This window comes from Nyctereutes procyonoides, unplaced genomic scaffold (genome assembly GCF_905146905.1).
Source record: "Nyctereutes procyonoides isolate TBG_1078 unplaced genomic scaffold, NYPRO_anot_genome, whole genome shotgun sequence".
Classification (NCBI taxonomy): Eukaryota; Metazoa; Chordata; class Mammalia; order Carnivora; family Canidae; genus Nyctereutes; species Nyctereutes procyonoides.
This window is the reverse complement of record NW_026575142.1, coordinates 36,416,529-36,429,974: the sequence shown is the minus strand read 5'-3', so window position 1 is coordinate 36,429,974 and position 13,446 is coordinate 36,416,529. Positions and strand designations below refer to the sequence as shown.

General features: G+C 43.6%; 1 protein-coding gene across 10 annotated transcripts in view; it reads right to left on the bottom strand.

The window, feature by feature from the left end:
• SEMA5A (semaphorin 5A) overlaps positions 1-13,446 on the bottom strand; it is a 476,790-nt gene that overhangs the window by 21,867 nt on the left and 441,477 nt on the right. For 9 of the 10 annotated variants that reach the window (XM_055308003.1, XM_055308002.1, XM_055308007.1 and 6 more), the window contains 2 exons: positions 9,047-9,272; positions 5,459-5,677 (listed from right to left, as the gene is read on the bottom strand). In XM_055308003.1, coding sequence (XP_055163978.1) covers positions 5,459-5,677; positions 9,047-9,272 — 445 coding nt within the window. Of the gene's footprint in view, positions 1-1,312; positions 1,423-5,458; positions 5,678-9,046; positions 9,273-13,446 lie in introns of those variants that run through there. The other variant, XM_055308011.1, reaches the window with a different exon arrangement.

Genomic DNA, 13,446 nt, shown 5'->3' with positions numbered 1-13,446 from the left:
TTCTCACTGGTGTGAGGTGGTATCTCATTGTGGTTTTGATGTGTATTTCCCTGATGGCAAGTGATGTGGAGCATTTTCTCATGTGCATGTTGGCCATGTCTATGTCTTCCTTCCTCTGTGAGATTTCTCTTCATGTCTTTTGCCCATTTCATGATTGGATTGTTTGTTTCTTTGGTGTTGAGTGTAATAAGTTCTTTATAGATCTTGGAAACTAGCCCTTTATCTGATACATCATTTGCAAATATCTTCTCCCATTCTGTAGGTTGTCTTTGAGTTTTGCTGACTGTATCCTTTGCTGTGCAAAAGCTTCTTATCTTGATGAAGTCCCAATAGTTCATTTTTGCTTTTGTTTCTTTTGCCTTCGTGGATGTATCTTGCAAGAAGTTACTGTGGCCAGGTTCAAAAAGGGTGTTGCCTGTGTTCTCCTCTAGGATTTTGATGCAATCTTGTCTCACATTTAGATCTTTCATCCATTTTGAGTTTATCTTTGTGTATGGTGCAAGAGAGTGGTCCAGTTTCATTCTTCTGCATGTGGATGTCCAATTTTCCCAGCACCATTTATTGAAGAGACTGTCTTTCTTCCAGTGGATCGTCTTTCCTCCTTTATCGTATATTAGTTGACCATAAAGTTCAGGGTCCACTTCTGGGTTCTCTGTTCTGTTCCATTGATCTATATGTCTGTTTTTGTGCCAGTACCACACTGTCTTGATGACCACAGCTTTGTAGTACAACCTGAAATCTGGCATTGTGATGCCCCCAGCTATGGTTTTCTTTTTTAAAATTCCCCTGGCTATTCGGGGTCTTTTCTGATTCCACACAAATCTTAAAATAATTTGTTCCAACTCTCTGAAGAAAGTCCACGATCACTTTCTAATCATGCAGCGTCTAACGCTCACACATGAGGAAGCCGATAAGCTAATGTCGGCAACCTACCTTGTGAAATTTCAAACAGTATTCATTCCCATGCACATTTCAACTAATATTCGAAGCATTATCTCATCTAGCCTAATAAATGCTACCCATCCCATTCACACCAACTGTCCTCTTGGTATCATGAAAAAGTCCCCTGGCACAGAACTGTTTGCTTAATAGAATGGTTCTTGTTTGCTAAAACATTCCCATGTGCCAGTTTGAACCACAAGATCACATCTGCCTCTCCCAATTTCAACTGGAATTTCATTGTCCTAAGGGATATGGTCAGAACTGGGGAAAGAGACCTCAACCTCTTCTCAGAGCACTGACTCTGGACTCAGGGGGGACGGTGCTTTGTACTGGATGAAAAATAATACTGCATTTTGAAGTAATGTTTCATATTAGGAAGGCTAAAGTATTTCCAAAATAAAAATCACAGAGTAGTAAGAAGCTTCAGGACAGAGCCTTCACTGCCAGGGAGATGCAGAGCCTGGTGGGGAAACAGGAACACTGAAGCCAAGGAGAGAAAACAAACGTAGCCAGGATGCAAGGCATGGCACAGACGGGAAACTGAGAGGGGCTGGGCACCTGCAATCTTCCTTTCCTGCTGCATAAACTATGCTGGTCTAGCCGAATAACCACACTGGTGGAAATAATAACTCAGTATTGCACCACCACCATGGGAGGTGTTCTAGAAATATGGATGGAACCACAGAGGGGTGAGGACGCAGAGGGGATGGGTGGGGAACTATTGTATGACCAGGAGGCTGAGCCCAGGGTCAGGCCCAGTTCAGGGCTTCACGTAGCTCTGGTCAAGTCGCTAGAAGTCCTGTGGGAATCTCCTCTTGGCCAAGAGAGACCAGGTCAGAGGAAGATCAGACAAATACACAAAAGGCTCAGATCCCGGTTTCTTGCAAGGATCAAAGCAATTAATTGCAGGGAATTATTTCTGATAAAATGAAATTAATACATGAGGTACACTTGATAGAAGAGGATGACAATTCTTATTCACAGGAAAATAAGAATGATGGCCACACACACACACACACACACACACACACACAGAACGATGGCCACAGAAAGGACAATTACTAGCGATCTGAAGAGCAAAGCAAAATGAAATGATTACTGTCTGAGTGTCAGGCATCCTGTGGGCTGTCAGAGATAGAAAGTTCTGCATTTATATTCCTCCAGGGCGTGGGGTATTTGACACTATTTCCCCAGAGTCCTGAGGCCTCGGCCACACTGGTCTTCACTGTAGGACAGCCGTGCTCTGGGCTCCTCCAAGAACCTCTGGGCAGAACCGTCCTACACTGGCTGCCCTTCCCCAACCCCACCAAGTAGTCTCAGCGCTCCCTCTGGACAAAACATAAGTCTTAGGATCCTTTTGTGTCACTCAAGGCTTACAGAACACAGTGTGGACTCAAGGATTTCACGAAGAGAAAGGCATGGAGCGCTCTCAGCTCAGCACTGGTGTCTAACACACGCTATCTACAGAACACACAGCTTCCAGAACTCATCATTTTGATTCAGAGTCGGCCCTCTATTAGATTGTCACTCAGTGCCCCTCTTCCCTCATACATATGGTTTTCAGCCATCTATCTATATCTATCTATCTATCTATCTATCTATCTATCTATCTATCTATCTATCTATCATCTCACTTGAATTTGAATATTTTTCAGTAACACAGAACTATCTATTGTCTCTACCTTTGTAGGCCAAGGTCTGGAATCCTTAGTTCTGAAACAAACATGGACTGAAAAACAGGAGAGAAGAAAGACCAAGCTATTTCTCAATGTTGGAGGAAAATTATGTAGGTGAAGTTACTATCAGATAAATCTACAGAAAGGGAAAAAGGATCATTTCAACATAATCTTGACTTTAAAACCTTATGGAAGTTTATTATGCAAATTGGACTAGAGATCAAATTTTTCATTGATTGATTTAAAAGACTTTACATTCATCTAGCCTTAGATTTCAAATTTAATCAGAAGGACAAAAGTGGTTTTTAAATAAGATACAGTGCCTATGTGTGACTGCTCTTTATGGACCCAATGGGACTAAAGATGAGTACATTCACAGGGAGGACAGTATCCTAAATGAGGTAAAAATAGCACTCTCACTGGCAGAGCAGCTCAGCACCCACATCACGGAGTGGTTCCAGCCCCTCTTTGCCAAGTTACACTCTGTCGTGTGTTTAGGAATTTTCTAGAAGGTGGGAGAAAAGATAGATATTTGCTCAACTCAATCCCCTGAACTTGCTCATTCCCGAGTGGAAAGTGACAGGGGCCACTCTAAATATTTCCACAACCCTCTTTGGAATCTTGGTTTTCAGAAAGAAAATGAGGATGGAGCTATTTTGAGATATTAAGGTTATGTATACACAATACTGTATACACAATACATCAAATCAACTAAAATAAAAACGGCCACCAGGTCATGTTAAGTGGTATCTCTGAGATGGGCCTGAGTCTTGCACTCAAGGACCAGAGTGGCGTCCAAATATTTGGAGGAGTCTGCATGCTCTGCTGACAGCATATCTGGAGTGCAGGGAGGCGAGGGTGGATGGAGGGATCCTGACATTCTCTTGTAGCCCTCCCTGTTCAGTTTCTAACACGGATCCAAATCTAATGATGTCACCAAAGAACTCTCCTAGCACCAGGGAGGAATCCTACTCTCCATGCTGGGGCTGTGGGAAAGAACTGGCTCTGTGACCTTTCCCACCCCCTCAGCATCACTTGGCTGGGTGAGCCAAGTGGTTGGAGGGAAGAGTCTCCTGAGGCTGGAGAAATTCCGGCACAGTCAGTCTAGGAGGAGTGGAACAGCATTATTAGGATCCTCTGCCTCAGAGCTGAGAACTATGTATTTTCCATTTAAGGTACATTCATTCATTCATCCATCCACCTATCTATGCATCCACCAATTCACCTGCCACCCATACATCCATCATTCATCCACCCATCTTTTCATCGATCAATCCGCCCATCATCCATTCATCCTCCCGCCGACTCATCCATCCTTCATCTACCCATTCTTCCACCTATCTGTCCATCTACCAATTCACCTACCACCCATCCATCCATCCATCCATCCATCCATCTATCCATCCCCCATCCATTCATTCATCCAAGAAATACTCACTGAACACTGCTACAAGTAGGTTCCTTGCTTAAGGAACTCAGAACCTTATTTGTACCTGCTGAAAAAAGTGTTTTGCTCCCAGGCTTCTGTACCTTTAAAAACACTGTATTTGATGTTGGGAATGACCCCTCCCCCACTCCTTATCCCTGTTCCTCTAGTTGGCCAACTCCTATCTGTCCTTCACCACCCAGCTCAGGGGCCACCTGATGAGGGTAGCTGCCAGGACTCCAGCTCCATGGGTCCTTGGCTGATGCAGTCACTACATCTTGTCACCAACCCAATAGCCAGTGACCATACTGGTTGGACACGCTTCACAGGATGCCTCCTCAAGGACTCTGGGTTCCTCTCTGACCTGGACCACATCACTGTGCCTGCTTATTACCCTGTGGATGGTGCACAGTGAGCTATCCAAGAATGTTTGCTGACAAAGTGGAAGGAAGGAAGGAAGATCAAGTAACCAAGTGCTTGTTTTCTCATCATTCAGCGCACGGTCACTGACAGCTGTTTTGTGCGCACCAGGCCCATGCTGGGAGCTGGGGGCACCGTAGTGAGCGTGATAGTCACAAAAGTGTCTGGAACCCTCATCGGGCAGAGTCCAAGGCAACATGCCCAGCCATAAACAGCGCTTGGTGGCTGCGGGGCATCCATGAAAGAGCCTATGGTTACGGGAACATCAGATGGAATCAAATCAGGTGCCAGGGCTGTGCCCAGAGCTGTGACGGGGGAGGAGCACAGAGACGGCTAGAGCACTGCACTACAACAGGCAGCCCTCGGGACTGTCTGAACACAATGTCCTGTCCAGGAAGACGGAGGCTCCTTAAGCTCATTTATTAACCTTGTGCTCATCTGGAATAAAATGCCAGGTCTCAGGAGGAAGAGCCAGACAACACAGCCTCTGTCAGCCTCCGAGAGAGAAGAGTCTATGTTTTGAGGAGTGAACTCAGGACTAAGTGGAGCCCTGTTGAGTGGGGACAGGAAGGGCTGGCTTGACAGGCCCCTGGTGGGTCACTCTTGATACCTGTCATTCTAGAGGAGGAATCTGTGGTATGGAGAGAAGGCAGTCCCTAGAGGGCTGGGCCCATCAGTTTGGGAGGAGGCCAGCCTCTAGTTTCGATGACACAACACACCTCTCCATGCCTTACCTAGGGCCCAGGATCCTAAGAGGGGCTCACGAGAATGTTTTAGTATCTTTAAAATTAGGAGAAATAAATGAATATAACACAGCCTACATTATATCTATCTTTTTACCAATGACACTGAAAAATATAATCTGTGACTTTACATACATATAATCTCAACCAGAAAGCCAGGGAAGTTGAGCAAGCCTCCCTGAACTAGAAGGTCATCTAAGGCCCTTGATCTTTCAGATGTTTTCCAGATTATTTCCAGTCAATCCACTCACCTGGGCAGGGCAAAATGTTGCATTCCTGGTATTCTAGGGAGGGGCCCAGGCAAGGCATCCCTCCATACTTGGGCTCAGGGTTGTTGCAAACACGCTTCCGGTTCCGGATGCCCCTGCTGCAGTCACGGCTGCACTGTGACCACGATGTCCAGGCTGACCAAGCACCGTTGACGGTATGGGCGGAGTACCTCCCAGCATGCAGGAAATCACCAGAAAGGCCTGCCAACGAAATGGCCCAAGTGTGATTCTGTTAGAAATTCTTCGAGCCACTGTGGTCCAAACTAACATTCACTCTATATCAGCTGCCCGCTTCATTCTATCATTACCTTCCCCAGATCTGCTGAGTACTTCCTATGCATTAGAAGATAAAAAACCTCTTTTACTTTGGGATGATAATCTCCTATAATTCCAGCTCCTTCCTCTGCAGTTGCTCTTATATAGGATGCAACTAAGAACCTGATTCATAAATGTGGTAACATGCTATGTCAGTCATAGATCTTAGGTTTGTAGGTCACTTATTTTTTTGAGAAACTTCTTACAAGGAAAACACACCTTTCTCACTTCCCTCGGGAATTCTTTTTTTTTTTTTTTTAAGATTTTATTTATTCATGAGAGACACAGAGAGAATGGCAGAGACACAGGCAGAGGGAGAAGCAGGCTCCATGCAGGGAGCCCGATACGGGACTCGATCCCGGGACTCCAGGATCGTGCCCTGGGCCGAAGGCAGGCGCTAAACCGCTAAGCCATCCTGGGATACCTCCCTCGGGAATTCTATAGCAAATGGTGCTGTATTGGACGAGGGGATGTTCACCATCGGGGACCTCTCTCATTAGAGCATGATTCAGATGGTATTCTAAACCTGTTTCTCTACCGGTGAGCCTTTCCAAAGTGAATTCAGCCTGGTGAAAGGTGCAGAGCTCAGTGCCTCTGAATCACAGGCCACAGAGATAGGCATCTGTTCAGGACCCATGCAGGGGGCAGAGCTCATGACCCAGAACTGAACACATTCCTGAACGAACTTGCACAGTGGCACACACTCCCGTGAAGTTCAGGGCCCGCTACGCTTCCCCAGATACAGATGTGGCCATAGAAGCTGCAGCAGTTGGGAGCTGTCTGGGTAGGAAAAGGCTCTGGATACCTAATGTGGATCTGGCCAACTCTGAGCACTCTACGCTCCCAAGGTCATTTAATTGGCCACAGTCAAAATTCCTGTTTGCTTCGATGAAAATGGGCACTCACTTAAAATATTAATAAATATTTGAATTTTCTCAAATGCTAGCAATGTGATGCAGGTTTTAACAAAAAACTCTCCAAATATGCCATGGAGTTCACTGGGGAAGTGCGAGAAGGCAAACACCCCAAGAGTCCTGTCCAGGGCTGAGCGCCTTTGCCGTTTACTAAAAAATTCAGGCCCAGAAACCTCAGTAAGATGCTCTTTACAGAAAATGTATTCGAAATGTCTTTCTGTGATGAGCCAATACTTTGTGGCTAATCAATACGGAACAGCTCTGCACAAGTAAACCTCATTTTGTGTGGTCAGAGGCAAAGAAGTCCAATTTTGTATTTTCAAGATGTCAATACCAAAATGTGTGGATGGTCATTAGGACTTGAAGCCCTCAAGACACAAGAAAGATGAAGTACTTGTTAAGTCTTGCCCATGATATACTTTTGGAGAAAATACAGGGTATCTTTCATAAATGTATATCAAACTGTTTCTTAGTTTATATTGCTATCATCAAAAAAAACCTCCAGCTTTTGGTTTTGTATGTATCTGAGAATAAAAGGGTAAAAAAAATGTATGTTCAAAAAAGACAATGACATTCCTATGTAGGGAAACACTGCCACTCATTGTTTCTTTTTCACTTTGATGTCATAAGAAATAAGACAGTTCACCACCTGCTCTGAAATAAGAGAGTTAAGTACATAAATTGGAGACAGGGTTGCCAGAATTTGCAAATAAAATAGAGGAAGCCCGGTGAAATCTGAATTTCAGATGAACAAATAATGTTTTAGGGTAAGCACATCCTAATTATTGCATGGGGGCACAGTTATTCCAAAACAGATTCATGGGGCATACTTATACTCAGGAAAATTCTGAGAAATATCTGAAATTCATCTTTAACATAGAATTTTGTATTTCATGTCACAATCCCAATCACGATCACAAGATCGTCCCTTGTAGAATGTAAATCTTTATAATGGGGTCTCGGTTCCCCCTTGGTATTCCATCATATGTCTTTTCTTCTAACTAAAGCAGGAGTTTACAAAATTAGCAAGGGTGAAGATAATTTTGCTTGATTTTCTACATGTATAGGTGTTTATTTAAATTGTAGACCTAGTCACACAAAATTTTTCACTAAAGTGGACTTTTTCAAGAAATGATGAACCAGCTAATACATAGTTGCTGAACTATAGTGAGCAGAATAATTTGAGATCAGGAGGTGAGTCATATCAGGACATACAACTGGGAGTGGCTCTTGATGGCAGCTGCCAGGCCTCCCAGCACACAGGCTGCAGATCCACCTGCCCCAGCCGATAGCAGCCCCCAGAGGAGGCATGGGGCCCTCACTCAGAGCCACCCCATGCAAGAGCTTCCCGCTAGCAATGCAAGAGGACATTTATCACACTCCCATGAATTTATCCTACCCATGGCAGCCCAAGGGGGCAGCTTACTACCTCTGTGGTTCATCAAGGCCACCCACTCTGAGTCTAAGGAGCCCTCTCTCATGGTGACTGTGCTTTCTAGGTCACATTCATGTTGGGAGAACAAGGTGGAATCAGAAATACAACGTGCTGAGAAAATGTTCCCGGTGGCCTAGTGCACGATGTTACTATCACTGTTCTCATCACACCATGCTCTGGGAACCATCTGTGAATGCCCATCTTCTTGTTAGAAGTAGACAGATCTTGGTAAAGTAGAAGAAGAAAGCAGAAATGGAGCTCTTTGGGACGACCAGACTCACCCCCTTCCTGTGGTAGAGACAGCTGAGCTCCAGACGGAGTAAGTGAGTTGTTGGGGGAGAGATGCCCACGGAGCCCCAGGGCAGGCATGGGGGTGCATATCTTAGTCTACCTCAGAGCTTTCCTTACACTATTAACATAGTATTGAAGGAATTAAAAGGACAGAGCAGTTTCAAAGACTATCAGAGGATTCTTCACAGGCTGAACTTCTTAGCAGAAAGACCCTTTTATAGACAGGTGCCCTTTCTTTGTTCAGTTTGGGGATAATTAAAGTAAAAGCTTATTTGCAGCTTATGTTTTTTGGGCCAGAAGATTTATGGAAGACCATTGAGCCCTCCTCAATATATTTTCTGACATTAAGTAAATCTGCCACAAACTTTTCTGGATCTATTAGACTATAGTGTTATTTTGAGGGCTGAATTTCCAGGACCACCTCAGTATATCATTCTTTCCCATCAATTTGCTATAAAGCCAGTTCTGCACTAGTGAGATCGTTACAAAGAAGCAAAGCGAAAAATAATCAAAAGGAGAACATCCCCTTACTCTCCTACGACCTGAGAGATGGGATCAGATGCCTGTCTGTGAAGTGGGTCAGTCCTGGGCAGGGGCAGGGGGGTCTCCGCTCACCATCTGTGGAGCAGCCGCTGGTCCCATCGCTGGAACAGTACCGCATCTCGATTCTCTGCCTTCCCACTTCCAGCAAATTCGGATCAGGTAGGCGGGCTTTGCATGTGTAGCGGAATCGCTGCTCATAGTGCCCCCCGTTGTCTGAGATATTGACGGGTGTCCAGGGCGTCCAGGGCGTGGTCTTCTTCAGCTCGGGGCATGGGTTGGTGTTGCAAGGCTGGTACTCCTGGAAGAGAAAGGTCATGACATGGGCTTGTCGTGCGGCAGCAACAGAGTCCAGAGCTTCCTTTCTCTAAGAAAGACAGGGCTCTCTCCAACGTCCCATCCTGACACCTATCTGCTACTCTACAAAGTGAAAAACACAGTTTTGTCAAATTGGGCATTTAAGAGCATGTTCAGTGGTCAGGTCAACTGACAGAAAGAATCTGCATAGTTTCTCCTGTGCCAACGAGGAGAATGAGACGACAAACGTAACCGCATGTGAAAAAGAATGAGCCCATAAAAATCATCTACTTCCCACTTTAGAAATTACCCTAACTGCTGATTATTCCGATGTTAAGCTGAGCCATTTTGTTTTAAAAAGGCTTAAAGTTAAAATGATGGGATCAAAAAATATATATATTTTTGGACAACAGGATACTCAGTTTGAGATTAACGAGTATTTTTAGCTCCGGGATCACAGATGCTAAGTATTAGGGTAGAAGGGTATCCAAATGCCACACACAATACATAGTAGCTTTTCGTATGTAAGTTTTCACAACATTCCCCTGGTTAATATCTGGGCAGCATTTCTCTATTTCCTCCCTTCTCTCCCTTATAAGCACAGGTGGGAGCGTCCTGGTTACTGAGCAGTATACATTTGAACGTCTGGCAAATGCGGCATGAGGTGAGGGTGTTTGTGTGTGGAACTTAGGACTACAATGATAAAGATTTTTAAAGATTTGGCAAGAATTATAAACATGGAAATCTTCATAAAAAGTGCCACATATGAGGGGTATAAGGTTTGACCTTGGACACGGCACTGTTAGTTCTTCCATTTGAGGGAAGGTCATCATTAGAGGGAAACTCACAACATATAGTGGACTCAGTTATGACCATACTTGAAAAATGATTTTTATCAATGATATATATATATATATATATATATATATATATATATATGAAGTGTTAAATAGCCCTCTCAGCTTTTTTATGAAAAAGAGAACCACTCTATCTTTCCCCCATATCTTTTAGTTAAATGTTTGCATGTTTATTCCCTGGATCTAACCACTAGGATTTTCCAGGATCAAGCATTATCCATTAACTGTGCTCTATGGAAAGAGAAGGTTTGTCCCTTTACTGCCTAACCCATCCCTGTGTCTGCAACATCGATGAAGACTTCCCATCTCCCATCATCTCAGTGCAGTCACACTGTTCTTTTGGTCAGATCAAAATCCAGTGTTTGCACTCATAACACCATCCACAGCTGAAGGATGTGGTGAACTGATGGGATTCTGTTCTTATCCACGTCTCTTGCACACCAAGTTTTTTGGGGGGTAGTCACTTAGATTCTATGAATTCGTCATTAATTCATCCTCCCTCCAATCAGGGATTTAGGCATCGTAAGAACTGTCCTTGTTGCCTTATGCTTTGAAAGGATACTCCTTTAATATGATATTCATGAGTTTCCAGTAGGAGAGAAAGTAGCTGCATGTGTCCCCACCGCCACCTCTATCTGGAAGCTGATTAAAATATGTATTTTGTCATTATTCTAATTACTATAACTACTTTTTTTACTAGTAATCCAGATTTTAAAAAATTCATAAGTAACAATGCTCAGGAGTTTTCGTGTCTGTGATATCATAGGCATTTAGCAGGAATCATGGAAAATGGTCACCACTGCATCTGATTCCACATCTTCTTGTCATTTCTTCCTGCGCGTACTGGTGCGCCTCGTCTCCACACCAACACATACCAGGAAGACTGATGACTTCATTTCTCTGTGTTTATGGCATCTTTTATTATGGTATTATTTGGATGCTGCCTCCCAAAACAAAAAAATAGCCCAATGAATGCCATAAAACCAATCATGTGAAAAACCAAACAGGACACTCAGGAGCCCTCTCGTTTCCTCTTGCAATGGAGACCACGTGATGGGAACACAATAAACTCAATAAACCTGGGCTCTTCCAGGCTTACAGTGTGACAGTACTGCCAGTCCCAGGTTGAAGATGCCACATGCCACTGTCTTCCCCTTCATCACCCGGCACCAACCTGGCAGGGCAGGTGTCCAGGGCTCCTTGCTGAACAGACTCTGAATATACGTGGTATATAGAACCCAGCTACAAAGTACAGGTCTTTAAAATTAACAAGTTCATCAGTAAGATCCCACATCTTAAGAAACGAACATACAGGAGGCTCCCAATAACTCCTAGCTCTGTGCACTAGAAATTTCACCTTTTTTATGGAGTGAAGTTTCAATGTCGAAATACATGAATAGCAAATATATTTTAAAGCTAACTCAAGTAGCTGAGTTGGTCTCTGTGTGCTGGTGACAAGCTGAATGGGGGGCTCACGTGCCTCAGTGGTGGGCACGGCTCAAGGATAAAAATCAATTCGGGTTTCTTAGACCTAGCCTCTGATAACAAAGTTTTTTCTTCTGTTCATTGTCTTTTCATGGTATAAGGTTTACCAGGCGACTCAGAACTTCCCTTTTCACCTGCTTCTTGAGGGTTGATTGTGATGCATTCATTTAAAATGTCAAATTATGAAATGCTGAGAAATGGTATGACCACTCAGTTTCATATCAATGACCAAAAGTATGACCACTTCTGTGATTTGATTCAATGGTAAGTAGTTCTATGGCTCAGCTGAATCTGCATGCTACAATGTGCTGATGACTCATGGCAGTAAATACCCAACTCTGAATGCAACGTGAATAAAATTACATCCAATGCTAAAGATAGAAATTATTTTCAAAGAAATTTCAGGGAGCCAATTACTGTTACTTGCCACATAGGATTAATATTCTGGTGGAAAATTTAGGTAACAATGGTTATTAATATCAATCCCACTTTTGGGTATATATCTGAAAAAACTGAAGTCACGATCTTAGAGTGATATTTAGACTACCATGTTCACTGCCGCATTACTCACAGTAGCCAAGGTACGAGAACACAGTAAATATCCATCAACAGATGAATAAACAAGATGTGTTATGTGTGTCAATATAATATATAATATACAATACAATTTATAATAATATCTAATATAAACTATAATACATACTCTGCAACCATAAAAAGGAAGGAAATCTCCCCATAGATTCAGGCTTTTATGCCTCAGGGTAGATTATTTGGGTCTTACGAGGCCCTCAAGGCTTATGACTAGTGATAAAAGTTGTTTTCCCCTGTATACATTTCATTCTAGAACATTCTCTAGCTTTCCTGAAGAACAAAGGGGGAACACAGTCACTAGGTTGTCAGCCATCCTACATTTAAATCTAATTTTCCTACAGGCACACACGGGTAGTATCATGATAATCTATGCAACATGTGAAGGAGCATACTACCCTAGCTTGGAGGTCTTCCCCACGTTTTCTTTTTCTTTCTTTTTTTTTTTTTTTAAAGATTTTATTTATTTACTCATGGACACACACACACACACACACACACACACACACAGAGGCAGAGACACAGGCAGAGGGAGAAGCAGGCTCCACTCAGGGAGCCCAACGTGGGACTCGATCCTGGGTCTCCAGGATCACACCTCAGGCTGCAGGTGGCGCTAAACCGCTGCGCCACGGGGGCTGCCCTTCCCTACGTTTTCTCGTGACAAACCTTTCATGTGTACATCACAAGGTGATTATGAGGGTCAAATGAAATCATTAATGTACGAATACTCTGTAAGCCACGAGAAGCTCTATGAATATAAGTCATTATTATTACTCTATGGGGAAGCCAAAGTCCAACATGGATATTCTGTCCCATGTCACTTTTCTTGACATCAAAGCACTGAGAAAATCCTTAATTAAAGAACTTATCCCAAGACCTGAGTACTGCTTTCAATTTATTTCAGGAAACAGATTGGCCCAATATTATCATTTAGAATGGAAATCTCTTCTTCGGTCCCCGAAAATCCCTGCAATAAGTGGAAAGAGTAAATGATATTTTCTGACAAAGAAAAGAAAGAGTAAATGGGAATGTTCAGAGGAGCTATCTCATCATGGTTTAGCTCAGGCCCTCAGAAAATATTTGCTGAAATACCAAGTTCAAGGCCACCATTATCAGCCAGTGTTCCAGGACATCAGAAACTTTAATGGTGGCAGGGGCAGAAAACCCTCATCTAAGAAGAGCAGGTGTGTTCAGGGGGAAGGCTGCTCTGCTCAGCAGTTGGATATGGGCACCCTTGGGGGAGATGCC